Source organism: Syngnathus acus, chromosome 2 (genome assembly GCF_901709675.1).
Source record: "Syngnathus acus chromosome 2, fSynAcu1.2, whole genome shotgun sequence".
Classification (NCBI taxonomy): domain Eukaryota; kingdom Metazoa; phylum Chordata; class Actinopteri; order Syngnathiformes; family Syngnathidae; genus Syngnathus; species Syngnathus acus.
Window position 1 is genome coordinate 1321670 of NC_051088.1, and position 16250 is coordinate 1337919.

At 45.3% G+C, this 16250-nt stretch overlaps 1 protein-coding gene across 7 annotated transcripts in view; it reads right to left on the minus strand.

Annotated features, from left to right (window-relative positions):
- The window catches only part of LOC119119502 (tumor protein D54-like), a 106411-nt gene that overhangs the window by 7716 nt on the left and 82445 nt on the right, over positions 1–16250 (minus strand). For 6 of the 7 annotated variants that reach the window (XM_037245938.1, XM_037245937.1, XM_037245940.1 and 3 more), the window contains one exon: positions 4177–4225. The exons of the other annotated variant lie outside the window; for it this stretch is intronic. In XM_037245938.1, the coding sequence (XP_037101833.1) occupies positions 4177–4225 (49 nt within the window). The remainder of the gene's footprint in view (positions 1–4176; positions 4226–16250) is intronic. 7 annotated transcript variants of the gene reach the window in all.

The following is a 16250-nucleotide window of genomic DNA, read 5'->3' on the forward strand; positions in this document are numbered from 1 at the left end:
CACTTGTTGGGGCGTGGTGTCGTTTGTCACGGTATACGCTCCCACCGGGGTGAGTGAGCTCTCCACGAAGGAAGCCAAGCTCAACTCGGCGGTGGAAGCGGTCCGGGGGGGTGACACCTGATTGTCCTTAGGGACTTCAATGCTGTCACAGGCACCTCCAGCAGTGGCTATGAGGCGTGCAACGGTCCTCACAGCTCTGTAACATTCCCCGACGGGGAACACGACCCCAACTACTCCCTTATGCTGGACTTTACCATGTGTTATAGGCTGAGGGTTGGTTTCAGAGGGCGGTTCCGTGGCCGTGGACTTGGTATTCTAATACCGGCCCCACGAGGAAGGCGATTGACCACGTTCTCGTGGGTTGTTGATAGTCCCTCCTGCAGGCCTGTCGGGTGTTCCGGCGTGCTCAGTTCTTCAATACTGACCACCGGCTCCTCGTCACCACGCTACAGCTCCGTCTCAAGACCCCGAGAAGGGCGGCGCCTGGCCAAGTAAGGCTGGACATCGGCCGGCTACGGGAGCCTGACGTGGCTGGGGCATATGAAAGGAGTCTGGCTGGGAGGCTTGGGTGGCTGGACTCCTCGGGGAGTCCGCAGGCGATGTGGGAGGGGTTCAGAGACTCAATCATGGGGGCTGCCAAGGAGAGCATACCTGAGGTACCCAGGAGACGTCGGAGTGGCCTATCCGTCAGGACGACGAACATCGTCGTGGGCATGCCGATCGCTACAGGCAGCTGGGATCAGGAGGAACGGGTCCGGGGTCTCTGTGAGACGGTTGAGCATCACGTGATTACAGGTGATGCCCGCCCGGTTTACAGGGCGATCCGGGAACTTCGTTCGGCTGGACCCAGGCCGCGAAGCTCAGCGGTGCACTGATGTGCCCACCCTTGAGGAAGTCCGAAAGGCATTGGGCCAGCTGGGGTACAAAAGCGCACCGGGGAACTGTGGTATCTACGCGGAGATGCTCCATGCAGGGGGGGAGGCCGCCCTTGAGGTGTTGCACTCCCTGCTCTGCTATGCATGGAGCTCGGGCGTTGTCCCAAGCGACTGGAAGCAGGGCATTGTTGTTCCGATGGAAGGGGAAAGGCGACATCTGGGAGTGCAACAACTATCGGTTACCTTCCTCTTAGTGCCTGGCAAAGTCTTCGCCCGTGTACTTCTGAACAGAATGCGCCACCTCCTGCTGCAGCACCAGCGACCTGAGCAATCCGGTTTCACGCCAAAGGGATCCACCGTCGACCATATCCTTGCTCTCCGTGTCCTGACAGAGTGCCTTTGAGAATTCGATAGAAAGCTGCTAGCAGCCTATATCTACTTCAAGGCATTCGACTCAGTTAGTAGAGTCGCCCTGTGGAGACTCCTAGACCTCCGGGGGTCCATCCGCAGCTCGTCCACCTTGCCTTGGCTCTGTATTCCGGTACTGATTGTGTGCTGTTAGGCACGGCGGCTGACTTCTTCCCAGTTGATACTGGGGTGAGTCATGGGCGTGTGCTCGCGCCGGCCCTCTTCAGCGCTTGTATGGACTGGATTAAGGACTGAGTCGTGGGGAGGATGGACTGTGGAGCATCGTTCGGCAACTTTCGGATCAGTACCGACAACGTGGTGATCTTTGCGGAGACACTGGATGTCCTCATGGGGGCCCTCGAAACGCTGGGTGAGGAAGCGGAGCCGTTGGGTCTACGTGTCTCCTGGATCAAGACAAAGATCTAGGCATTCGGCGAGATTCTGGATGGTGCTATTGAGTCGGCTGACGTGGCAGGCGAGAAGGTTTGAGATTGTGGAAGAGTTCACCTACCTCGGCAGCGTGGTTCACCGCTCCACCTCGTGCGAGGCAGAAGTCGATCGTCGACTTAGCCTTGCACAGGGAGCGATGGGCTAGCTGAAGTAGACCGTGTGGCACTCCCTATATCTGAGCAGATTGACGAAGGTCCGCGTCTTTCGCTCACTGTTCATGCCTGTCGTGCTATACTCAAGTGAAGCATGGACACTGACCGCGAGCCAAAGACGACGGCGGAACACCTTCGTTTGCACCTCGCTTCGCCGCATCCTCGGGATCTGTTGGCAAGACCGTGTGTCGAACCAGACGGTACTGGAGAGGGCAGAGATGAGGTGTGTTGACTGTCAGATATGGGAGCGCCAGCTGCGCTTCTACGGCCATGTGTTTTGCTACCTGCGGACGGACCCGGCTAACAGAATAATCTGAGCTATGAGGCGATGTGCTAACATGCAAACCAGGCGGAGAGATATTTTGTTTGAGTTGTGATTTAGGGTATGTCAAGGTTGATATTTGATAGTAGCAAGGCGGTAAACACCAGAACATTTTTATGCTAGGATTCCGGGATACAGGATGTCATGATACACTAAGCAACAATTTTGGGTCGTATAACTATGCAGTTGCAGTAGTTTTACATTAGTAATTACATTATTTTGCCCTAAGCATTTCCCAACAACGGTGTTGTTTGGCCCCTGAGACCAAATGGGTTGAGATAAAGGGTAGTTGCTATCAACTTGAGATGAACCAAGGAGATAACAGGAAATAATAGTGGAAAAAAGGTAGCAAAAACCGTTCCGACAAGTGGATCTGGCCCACAACCTACTGGTACATCAGTAGCGTATTGGGAGAAGGTGGGGGTTGGAGGATACTGTTGCCTACATGCAGCATTGCTCATTTGCTCACATGGACAAGGGAAAAGGGGCTGTGAGGATTACTTTCCGGGATTTCTCCAGCACCTTTAACACCATTCAGCCCATGCTGTCGGTGATGGGCGTGAGCTCACACCTGAGGGCATGGATCACGGACGATCTGACGGGCACACCCCAGTATGTGTGCATGAGAGGCTGTAGGTTAGGCACGGTGAGGAGCAGCGTGGGAGGTCCGCAGGGAACGATGCTCTCTCCCTTCCTATTCACCCTGTACACCTCTGACTTCCAGTACAACTCTGAGTTCTGCCATGTGCAGAAGTTTGCGGACGACACGACAAATATTGGCTGTATTCGAGATGAACAGGAGGAGTACAAGAGCCTGGTCCGGCGCTTCGCCAGTTGGTGAGGCTCCAACCACTTGCACTTAAACACCGCGAAGTTCAGGGAAATGGTGGTGGACTTCAGGAGGCCCAGGCCTTGTCCTGAGCCAGTGACTATCAATGGAAACTATGTGGAGATAGTGCAGAGCTGTAAATATCTTGGGAGTGTCGCTAGACGATAAATTAGAGTGGTCTGCTAATGTGGACGCTTTGTGCAAGAAAGAAAAATGCCGGCTGTACATCCTCAGGCAGTTGGCATTCTTCAACATCTTGTGACGAGCGCTCTCTTCTTTGCGGTGGCGTGCTGGGGGGACAGCATCAAGAAGAGGGATGCCTCACGCCTGGACAAACTGGTAAGGAAGGCGGGTTCTGTTGTGGGCGCAGAGCTGCCTGATCTGACGTCTGTGGCAGAACAGCGGGTGCTGTATTGACACTTGCGTCTGCTGAGGTTTATTTATTCAATCACTGGTTTCTTTTGTATCTACTGCTGCTCTATTATCATCTCTTGTTTTGTTTGTCATTTTTGTCATGTCCGATGTTTATATTGTCTGTTCATTCATTTATTTAATTGTTTATTCGTACTGCTGGCAACTGAATTTCCCCCCCGGATCAATAAAGTATCTATCTGCCTGTCTGACCGCCCGCCCACCCGTCCATCTGCCTATCTGTCTACAGCTCTTGGAAACTTAGGGGCTCAAGGCTTTCTCCAAAATATCCTCACCCATTTTGCTGGGAACAGACGACAATTCTACATGGGGACCGTTTTGTTCTTCTCACTGGAGCATAGACGCCTCATTGCCACCCACCTTAACTGTTATTGTATTTATTGTAATATTACTACAGTATTTTCTGCACTATATGGCGCACATGCACACACGCACAATTGCACTCCCCAAACCATCACACACACATACGCAAGACACACGCACACACAAACATCGCCATATAAGGGTAGTATGCCTTGGAGCCACCTCTTTCCAGGTCAAAGTCAATAAAAAGGAGCCCAGGGGAAGTGGAAGAGCACTAAGAGCTTCACTTTCCCTTCTTGCACAAGAAGAGACACTGGCTCTGGTTGTGTTCTTGTTCTCCTGTCTCTTACTGGCGTATTGTATGTTTAATTGTAACTTAATAGGATAACCCAGACAATTACTTACCTTAAGGTTGCCCACTTTGTCCTCAAATGACTTGAAGGTTGCAGAGTTCCTGTGACACAAGTGTTGCGTCAACATTTCACAAATGTTAATTTTCGTCATAATAATAATAATGTCCCCCGCCTACTGCCCGATGACTGCTGGGATAGGCTCCAGCATGCCCACGACCCCCGTGGGGACAAGCGGTATAGAAAATGGATAGATGGATGAATAATAATACTGATATAATAATGATAATAATAATACCATTGTCAAGTAACATGGTGGATAGGGCATAAAGATGGTGCAAAATGTGAGTATTGGATTGTTCCTAGGAATAAATTGGCATTGCTGAAATTCCAAATTTTTCCAAGAGATGGTGCCAAACCTTTACATGAGACCAGAAGGGGTAATCGAGTAAACAAGCTGAACTAGCAAAAATATGGATAAATAGAATGGCACGGGGTCGGTTCTGAGTCACACATGGAAGCACATGTTTAGATTTTTGATTTTATTTCTTTGCTTGACTACCACATATTCAGTAACAGCTTAAAGCAATATTATCACATAATTGGACCAAGAGTGCCCACTGCCATTAGATACTATGGTGGTGTGATAAGAAATAGTCAAAAAAGGTTGATTCAAATGTTTTATGATGTATTAATCAGCATGGTTATTCAAAAAGGTTGATTCAAATGATTTGAGATGTTTTAATCAGTATGGTTATTCAAAAAGGTTGATTCAAATGTTTTGAGATGTTTTAATCAGTATGGTTATTCAAAAAAGGTTGATTCAAATGTTTTGAGATGTTTTAATCAGTATGGTTATTCAAAAGGGTTGATTCAAATGTTTTGAGATGTTTTAATCAGTATAGTCAATGATTCATGATTTTATGTTTTATTGACATGCATTATTGAAGTTTTGTTTTCATGGAAAAGTGTTTTGAATGATTTAGAAAGGAAAAGGGGCTCAGAAGGTTGTTGGCCGATTTTTGGTGGAAAATAGTTTGTGGGAAAAATGAAAGAGCGGAAACAGCTGCCAGGGTGGCAGCATGCTTGCGCAATGTGGGAAAAACATGGATTGAGCAATCCAAAGCAAGGACGCTGAGCCAGCAGTGGTTCCCAGCTGAGAGGCAGAAGGGGATTGCGCAACCCCCACTGATCAGATGAGATTGTGCAATCCTATGCTATGGGAAGTATAGATGCCAGTAAGGGGGGAGCAGAAAGGCCTATAAAAAAGCCACCACAGACAACAGCGGGGCTTCTCTCTCCCAAAGAGAGACTTTTAGAAATAAAAGCGTACTGATCACTCGACTATTTCCACCAAATATAGCATACAACTTGTAGCTACCTTTTCCTACTCTACTGTGTTTTGTTTTATAATCAAAATGACTCCGTGACTGAATGATTTTATTTGAACGGGTATCAGTGAGTGAAATTGTTCAAGTTGTTGGAGGGATTAAGATTTGTAATTCTATTTCATACTTTTTCAATAAATGTGGCTTTAATTTAATTCGTTGTGCTCTAATTTGTATGGCATGTGCGATCGATTGTTTAATTTTGATTTGACAATTCGATTTGGTTACAGGTACTTATTATGGTATAAAATCGGACCGTGATAAATACAATTAATAAATGCGTTTAAATTAGATTAGTCGGATTATTGTTGGATTCAAATCCATTCAATTGTTTGTTGGTTGCGGGCCCGTTCTGTACTTGTCGGGCCGCGCTTAAATCTAACTCGGACAATTGACGCATTAAATTGCCTTCAAAATTATTAGAAGGATAATCTAATTCCGTTTAAATATTTAATTCATCTAAATATTTACTTCAATTGAGTAATTCATCCGTTGCTGGCCCGTTCTGTACCTGTCGGGCCGCGCTTAAATCTACCGTAATTTTCGGACTATAAATCGCGTTTTTTTTCATAGTTTGGGTGGGGGGGCGACTTATAATAAGGAGCGACTTATGTGTTTTTTTTAAAGTTCCCCCCCCCCCAAAAAAAAAGTGAAACCGCGATAAACGAACCGCGATGTAGCAAGGGATTACTGTAATTTGAATTTCAAGTGACGTCAGCAGCACGACGTGGCGTGGCACGGCGGTTGTTTACATAAAGGACAAAGCTTGATCATGGGATGACGAAGGGCCCCACGTACTACCGGCATCATTAGCGGCTTTGTTTCTAAGTGACACGGCGGACGAAGAGTTTGAAGGATTTAAGGATTTGGAGTGACACAGAAGGTTTGAAAAACTATTATGGCTTTTACGCACGCCCGGTCCTATTCTATGGAGCTCTCTTTCACCTCCGTGGATGGAAGTCTGGGGCCGGCGCTCGGCCAGGTGACTGTCCGGGGACGGTGGATGGGGCTCGGTCATGGCTTTTACGCACGCCCGGTCCTATTCTATGGAGCTCTCTTCCACTTCCGTGGCTGGAAGTCCACGCCGCCACACGCTTGGAAGTTTGTTTTGTTAAATAAAGAGCCGTTTACCAAACCCACGTCTTTCCTTGAACTTTGTTAACGCTACAATATAGTTATATACTAGATCTGTGGAATAACGACGAGGCTGACGTCAGGGCGCACGCGCGGCGTTGTTGACAAAGGACGAGGAATTTGATCGATGGATTTAATGATTTAGAGTGCACAGATGGTTTGATAATACTATTGCTTATATAATAGTTATTTGATATCTAATTTACCGTTTTTTCCATGTATAATGCGCAAAATTTAACAAATTTATTGTCCTAAAATCTGGGGTGCGCATTATACATGGGTACAAAAAAAATAAAATAAAATCTTTTTTTTTTTTTTGAAGAAAATCATGGTACAACAATTTTTGAAGAAAATCTCCCTCGAAATAAAACTTGAAATCACCTTTCTTCTTGTTTGTTGTCAATCGCGCATCGCATTCAGCCATCCTGCCCAACACACAGTCAGTAAAATTCATAATTGACGACACATCGTTTGATGGGATGATGCAATCCTTGATGGTGTGTTATTGTCAAATATTGTTTGTTTTTTAATCTCCATCGCAGACCCCATATATCATATGGAGGCCGCCATTACAGTATGCGCAGAACGGATGCGCAAGACACGTCAGCTATATAAAGAGCGAGAGTTCAGTTTTCCTATTAGTTTCAATTCACAGTTTAATTAGCAGTTTCAATCAGCAAATAACAAAATGCGTATTACAGGTAATATTTTATTTCACAACACTTTGCCTTGTTCCTTTCTTCTCTGCTGTTCACTTCAAACACGCTCCATACGAACACAATACTCTCGTATCAGACGTTTGCTCGATCACCTGCTCGTTTGCTGTCACAATGTACCTTACACAAATCCGAAACATTTGTTGCGGCTCCGAGTCACGACGAGGGGCAAGTTTTGGTTTCCAAGGGTGATTTTATTCCTCTTCAACTTCTCTCCCATACCTTTTTCACATGTCCGCACGTCACTTTCCTCTCTTTTCATTTTAACCTAACTGATCGCGGTGGTGCCTTTCTGGGCAGTCGGAGAAATCAACGCCAACAAAAAAAATACATCCAGCCTAGTTAAGACCATACCAAAGACTATAAAAATGGGACCCATTGCCTCCCTGCTTGGCACTCAGCATTAAGGGTTGGAATTGGGGGGTTAGATCACCAAATGATTCCCGAGCGCGGCGCCGCTGCTGCTCACTGCTCCCCTCTCCCCCAGGGGATGGATCAAAATCACACCGGGATGGGTCAAATGCAGAGGACAAATTTCACCACACCCAGATGTGTCTGTGACGATCATTGGGACTTTAACAAAAAAAAAAAATAAATAAAAATTCAAAATTTGGGTGCGTATTATACATGGGTACAGGCTTTTTTCCAGCATCGACATGCCATTTTTAGGGTGCGTATTATACATGGGGGCGCATTCTACATGGAAAAAAACGGTATATATCGTTATATGGGCCTGTGGAATATTTTGAAGTGCAAGCGCCGTCAGCTGCGCGCACCCATTGTTGACAAAGGACAATCGATGGATTTAATGATTTGGAGTGACACAGATGGTTTGATAGCATTATTCCTTATATAATAGTTATTTGATATATAATTTAGTGCCTTGCGAAGTATTCGGCCCCTTTGAACCTTTCAACATTTCGCGACATTTCAGGCTTCAAACATAAAGATATAAAAGTTTAATTTTTTGTCAAGAATCAACAAGGTGGGACACAATCGTGAAGTGGAACAAAATTTATTGGATAATTTAAACTTTTTTAACAAATAAAAAACTGAAAAAGTGGGGCGTGCAATATTATTCGGCCCCCTTGCGCTAATACCGTAATTTCGGACTATAAATCGCGTTTTTTTTTTTCATAGTTTGGGTGGGGGGGCGACTTATACTCAGGAGCGACTGTGTTTTTTTTTTCACAAATCTTTACTTGATCATTAACACATCACTTACAAGTATAGTTGACCACTTCACATGTTATTTTTAGTATAGTTGATCACTTCACATGCTTTGATATCTTTATCTTGAACATATTCAAAACATGAAAAATAGAGAGAAAAAATCAAATAAAGTAATTAACACTTTAAAGCGCCATATACTCTGGACATGTCCTCTGTCACCAGGATGACATAAAGGACGAGAAATTTGATCGATGGATTTAATGATTTGGAGTGATACAAATGGTTTGATAATATTGTTGTTTATGTGATAGTTATTTAAAATATAGTTTATATATCGTTGTATGGGCCTGTGGAATAATTTGAACTGCGGCGCGGCACACGGCATTGTTGACAAAGGACGATCGATGGATTTAATGAATTGGAGTGACACAGATGGTTTTATAAATGTGTTATTTATGTAGTAGTTTGTTTAATAACTCTGAATGTTACGTCAGGCCCGTTCTCAGCTCCTCGTTTGTGTTTGTCACGTTAGCATACCGTATCGTTTAGCCTGTTGTTGCTCGTTCATGTCTGTTCTTGGTGTTGGATTTTGTTGAATAAATTGCCCCCCAAAATGCGATTTATACTCCGGAGCGACTTATATATGTTTTTTTTTCACATTTTTGGGCATTTTATGGCTGGTGCGACTTATACTCCGGTGCGACTTATAGTCCGAAAATTACGGTACTTTGTAGCGCCACCTTTTGCTGCAATTACAGCTGCAAGTCGCTTGGGGTATGTCTCTATCAGTTTTGCACATCGAGAGACTGGAATTCTTGCCCATTCTTCCTTGCAAAACAGCTCGAGCTCAGTGAGGTTGGATGGAGAGCGTTTGTGAACAGCAGTCTTCAGCTCTTTCCACAGATTTCTCGATTGGATTCAGGTTCTGGACTTGACTTGGCCATTCTAACACCTGGATACGTCTATTTGTGAACCATTCCATTGTAGATTTGGCTTTATGTTTGGATCATTGTCCTGATGGAAGATAAATCTCCATCCCAGTCTCAGGTCTTTTGCAGACTCCAACAGTTTTCTTCCAGAATGGTCCTGTATTTGGCTCCATCCATCTCCCATCAATTTTAGCCATCTTCCCTGTCCCTGCTGAAGAAAAGCAGGCCCAAACCATGATGCTGCCACCACCATGTTTGACAGTGGGGATGGTGTGTTCAGGGTGATGAGCTGTGTTGCTTTTACGCCAACATATCGTTTTGCATTGTGGCCAAAAAGTTCGATTTTGGTTTCATCTGACCAGAGCACCTTCTTCCACGTTTGGTGTGTCTCCCAGGTGGCTTGTGGCAAACTTTAAACGAGACTTTTTTATGGATATCTTTGAGAAATGGCTTTCTTCTTGCACTCTTCCATAAGGCCAGATTTGTGCAGTGCACGACTGATTGTTGTCCTATGGACAGACTCTCCCACCTCAGCTGTAGTTATCTGCAGTTCATCCAGTGATCATGGGCCTCTTGGCTGCATCTCTGATCAGCCTTCTCCTTGTTTGAGATGAAAGTTTGGAGGGACCGCCGGGTCTTGGTAGATTTGCAGTGGTCTGATACTCCTTCCATTTCAATATAATTGCTTGCACAGTGCTCCTTGAGATGTTTAAAGCTTGGGGAATCTTTTTTGTATCCAAATCCGGCTTTAAACTTCTCCACAACAGTATCTCGGACCTGCCTGGTGTGTTCCTTTTGTCTTCATGGTTCTCTCTGCGCTTTAACAGAACCCTGAGCCTATCAAAGAGCAGGTGCATTTATACGGAGACTTGATTACACACAGGTGCATTCTATTTATCATCATCAGTCATTTAGGACAACATTGGATCATTCAAAGATCCTCACTGAACTTCTGGAGTGAGTTTGCTGCACTGAAAATAAAGGGGCCGAATAATATTGCACGCCCCACTTTTCAGTTTTTTATTTGTTAAAAAAGTTTAAATTATCCAATAAATTTCGTTCCACTTCACGATTGTGTCCCACTTGTTGTTGATTCTTGACAAAAAATTAAAATTTTATATCTTTATGTTTGAAGCCTGAAATGTGGCGAAATGTTGAAAGGTTCAAGGGGGCCGAATACTTTCGCAAGGCACTGTATATATCGTTATATGGGCCTGTGGAATATTTTGAAGTGCAAGCGCCGTCAGCGGCGCGCACGCATTGTTGACAAAGGACGATCGATGGATTTAATGAATTGGAGTGACACAGATGGTTTTATTAATGTGTTATTTATGTAATCGTTTTTTTAATAACTCTGAATGTTACGTCAGGGCCGTTCTCAGCTCTTCGTTTGTGTTTATGTCACGTTAGCATACCTATCGTTTAGCCTGTTGTTGCTCGTTCATGACTGTTCTTGGTGTTGGATTTTGTCGAATAAATTGCCCCCCAAAATGCGACTTATACTCCGGAAGCGACTTATATATGTTTTTTTCACTTCTTTGGGCATTTTATGGCTGATGCGACTTGTACTCTGGAGGCGACTCATAGTCCGAAAATTACGGTAACTCGGACAATTGACGCATTAAATTGCCTTCAAAATTATTTGAAAGATAATCTACCGTAATTTTCGGACTATAAATCGCGTTTTTTTTTCATAGTTTGGGTGGGGGGCGACTTATAATAAGGAGTGACTATGTGTTTTGTTTTCCAAAGATTTTCCCAAAAAAAAAAAGTGAAACCGCGATAAACGAACCGCGATGTAGCAAGGGATTACTGTAATTTGAATTTCAAGTGACGTCAGCAGCGCGACGCGGCGTGGCGGTTGTTTACATAAAGGACAAAGATTGATCACGGGATGACGACGTACTACCGGCATCATTAGCGGCTTTGTTTCTAAGTGACACGGCGGACGAAGAGTTTGAAGGATTTAAGGATTTGGAGTGACACAGAAGGTTTGAAAAACAATTATGGCTTTTACCCACGCCCGGTCCTACTCTCCGGAGCTCTCTTTCACCTCCGTGGATTGAAGTCGGGGGCCGGCGCTCGGCCGGGTGGCTGTCCAGGGACGGTGGATGGGGCTCGGACATGGCTTTTACGCACGCCCGGTCCTACTCTACCGAGCTCTCTTTCACCTCCGTGGATGGAAGTCGAGGGCCGGCGCTCGGCCGGGTGGCTGTCCGGGGACGGTGGATGGGGCTCGGTCATGGCTTTACGCACGCCCGGTCCTATTCTATGGAGCTCTCTTCCACTTCCGTGGCTGGAAGTCCACGCCGCCACACGCCTGGAAGTTTGTTTTGTTAAATAAAGAGCCGTTTACCAAACCCACGTCTTTCCTTGAACTTTGTTAACACTACAATATAGTTATATAGTAGATCTGTGGAATAACGATGAGGCTGACGTCAGGTCGCACGCGCGCCGTTGTTGATGAAGGACGAGGAATTTGATCGATGGATTTAATGATTTAGAGTGCACAGATGGCTTGATAACATTATTGCTTATATAATAGTTATTTGATATATAATTTATATATTGTTATATGGGCCTGTGGAATATTTTGAAGCGCAAGCGCCGTCAGCGGCGCGCACGCATTGTTGACAAAGGACGATTGATGGATTTAATGAATTGTAGTGACACAGATGGTTTTATTAACGTGTTATTTATGTAATAGTTTTTTGAATAACTCTGAATTTTACGTCAGGGCCGTTCTCAGCTCTTCGTTTGTGTTTGTCACGTTAGCATACCTATTGTTTAGCCTGTTGTTGCTCGTTCATGACTGTTCTTGGTGTTGGATTTTGTCGAATAAATTGCCCCCCAAAATGCGACTTATACTCCGGAGCGATTTATATGTGGGGTTTTTTTCACATTTTTGGGCATTTTATGGCTGATGCGACTTGTACTCCGGAGCGATTTATAGTCCGAAAATTACGGTAATTCCGTTTTAAATATTTAATTCGTCTAAATATTTACTTCAATTGAGTAATTCATCGGTTGCGGGCCCGTTCTGGACTTGTCGGGCCGCGCTTAAATCTAACTCGGACAATTGTTGGACGTCATTGGCGCATTTAAAAGCTTCAAATGGTCAGCGCCACTTCAGCTCACTTCATGCCAATATCGATAAGGACTTTGCAAAAGGGACTGAATTTCGCAAGCACAAGTTTGGAGACTTTGAAAAGTCAGGCAGAAAAATAGGTACAGTTTTTCAAAAAAATTACGAAGCACTCAGAGACTGTCACACTTGCATTGTTTCAACTGGCTTGGAACATTGCACGGGCTAAAAAGCCATACAATGAAGTGGAGTTCGTTAAAATATGCCTCAGTGACGTTATTGAAATCTTGTTTCCTGAAAACGAGAAACTAAAACGAATGGTCTGTCCCGCCACACATAGTAAGTGAAAAAACGTATGTTTTTGTTTGTGGAATTTGTTGAACTGAGAGTTTGTCTGTGTGAGACAATGCACACAATGTTCATTGTTGAAAATGTGGTCTTTGGTCTGTGGTTTTAGTACTGTAGGAGTCAATTTGTCATTATCATGTTGGTGCGTGACATAATAATGTCACACAATAAATTTGGCTGAGCAGAGGGGTGTGTGTGTGCGTGTGTGTGTGTGTGTGTGTGTGTGTGTGTGTGCGTGTTTGTGTGTGGGGGGGGTGTTCATGTGTGCTCATGTGTATGATGTGGCTCTTTGCGATGACACAGTAAAAAATGTGGCTCTTAGTCTCTGACTGGTTGGCCACCCCTGGTCTAAAGGGTTAAACTCTTCTTTGGCCCCGTTGCTCCAACACAGCTTTCATGAGGAGACGAGAGTTAAATAAGCCGGAATTCGGAAAATATTCGTCCGAGTTGCTGACCGCCTCTAAGAAATCGATTCTGAAGGAATCGATTTAATCTCTTCAGGACGGCAATCCCTCTAAAGTCATTTGAAGCTCGTGTAGAGTAATCTGTTGAGACACGGCGTCAGCATGACCACGCCCTTTTTCTCCTGGCGGCTATCTTCCTTTGATTTGTTGCACTTGTAAAATCTCGGATATATTTAGCTGTCTTTGGTAAAATTGCGGGGATTCGTTATTTAGACTAGCGCACACCTGCACGTAGCTGAGCTTAAGATATCTATTTCGAACCAGGTCTGACAATTCCTGATGTTAAGGATTAAATCTGTCTTAAAAAGAACTGAATGGTTTACACAGTATGACTAAGATAGAGAAACAAAAGAGATTTAAAGTTCTAATTACTGCATATAAAACCATGCTCAACATGCTCAACAACCAGCTCAGTGGCCTAGTGGTAGAGTGTCCGCCCTGAGACTGGAAGGTTGTGGGTTCGGCCGGGTCACACCAAAGACTATAAAAATGGTACCCATCGCCTCCCTGCTTGGCACTCAGCATTAAGGGTTGGAATTGGGGGGTTAGATCACCAAATGGTTCCCGAGCGCGGCACCGCTGCTGCTCACTGCTCCCCTCTCCCGCAGGGGATGGATCAAAACCCACGGGATGGGTAAATGCAGAGGACAAATTTCACCACACCCAGATGTGTGTGTGACGATCATTGGGGCTTTAACTTTAATTTAACTTTAACATAGTTAATACGAAACAATCAAAGTCAAAGTCTGCTTTATTGTCAATTTCTTCACGTCAAGACACACAGAGATCAAAATTACGTTTCCCACTATCCCACGGTGACAAGACATAGTACACAATATACATACAAGTAAACAGCACAAAAAGTAAAAACAAGAAGGCACAAACAATGAATAAATAAGAGCGATGAATAAATAATAAATAGACAAATAACATAATAAATAAACAAATAACATAATAAATAAGAGGAGCAAAAATGGAGCAAGTGGGCATACAGCAGACAGTCAGAATATAGCGCAAAAGTCCAGAACGTTATGCAGCCGAGGGTGGAGGGGGGAGAGAGTTCAGGATCCTAACAGCCTGAAGTATGAAGCTGTTGGTGAGTCTGGTGGTGCGGGAGCGCAGGGTCTTGTACCTCTTCCCAGAGGGCAGAAGATCAAACAAAGAGTGAGCGTGGTGACTCACATCACACACAATCGTGGTCGCCTTGCGGGTGAGATGGGAGGTGTAAATGTCCTTCAGGGAGGGGAGTGAAGCACCAATAATCTTACCAGCTGTGTTCACTATGCGCTGCAGGGCCTTCATGTGCAGCTACCACCCCACACAGCGATACAACTGGAGAGGACGCTCTCAATGGTGCGACGGTAGAATGTGGTCATGATGGCCGGAGGAGCACTTGCTCGCCTGAGTTTCCGCAGGAAGTACAGGCGCGCTGAGCTTTCTTCACCAGTGATGCAGTGTTGGTGGTCCAGGAGAGGTCCTCACTGATGTGCACCCCCAGGAATCTGGTGCTGCTCACTCTCTCCACCACAGCACCATCGATGGTCAGTGGCAGGTGTTGGGTGTGACCCTTCCGGAAGTCAACAACAATCTCCTTGGTCTTGTTGACGTTCAGCAGGAGGTTGTTGTCCCTGCACCACGTGGCCAGAAGGTCGACCTCCGACCTGTATTGAGTCTCGTTGCCCTCGGTGATGAGACCCACCAGAGTCGTGTCGTCGGCATATTTCAGCACGCGGTTGCTGCTGTAAGTTGCAGTGCGTCAGCAGGGTGAAGAGCAGCGCACTGAGCACGCAGCCTTGGGGGGCCCCCGTGCTCAGCGTGATGCTGGCGGAGATATTATCGCCAACACGTACTACCTGAGGCCTCTGACAGAGGAAGTCCAGAAGCCAGTTGCAGAGGTAGGTACTGAGGCCCAGCTTGTCGAGTTTGCAGATGAGTCGCTGTGGTACAATGGTGTTGAATGCAGAACTGAAGTCCACAAACAGCAATCTCACATACGAGTCCCTTCTCTCCAGGTGGGTGAGGGCTAATTTGATAACCGAATTAAGGATTAAGAAGAAATGTAATGAAGCAAGAAAAATAATTACAAGTCTCGATTGTTCGAACAAACAACAATAATTCCACTCACCAATCACAATAGAGCAAAATTATTCAGTCTCGAACTTCTCTCGATTGCAAAACTCTCAAATAGTAAAAATGGGTAAGAGACAAAAGCTATAAAATGCTATTTGGTGGAAAAGTCGAGGGGTCAGTTCTCCTTGTTCCAAAAATCCGAATCTTGTTTAAAAAGATAGGTCGGCCTTGATGAGGGAGAGGACAACGCGTCTCCCCCTTGCTGCCACAGAAGCGTCTCTCTCCTCTGCCTACCTCGAAGCCTAAAATTTGACAAAGTCCAATTTGAAGATACTATAAATTCATTTTAATAGATTTTGGTCTAATCTAAAAAAGAATTAAAAATCTATCTTCGTCTAATCGGCGTTCCTGGCCCACGGGCAGCCCGCAGGGGCAAAGCCCTGACGGGGAGAGCAAGCGAGCCCTGTCCTTTGTCAGGACGACCTCTTTATAGGCCTCCGTATGTGGGTCCTACGCCAGCTTGGTCACGTACCAGTTTTTCCATTACGTCATGTACCTGTGTTTCCCAGGACTGATTCCAGAATAGACTGCAGCTGCATCTCCGACCGGATGAGGTGACCTCCGGGTCAGGCTCATGCGTTGGATCAAAGCCTTCCACCATAGCATCTTGCCGCCTCAACTGGATGAGGTGACCTCAGGGTCAGGCTCATGCGTGGAATCACAGTCTTCCACCAACAATATCACTATCAACCCCTGCCTCCTCTTTGTCTTTGCTCACATTTATACATTCAGGTGTAAATGGAACATCAGTGTTAAATACAT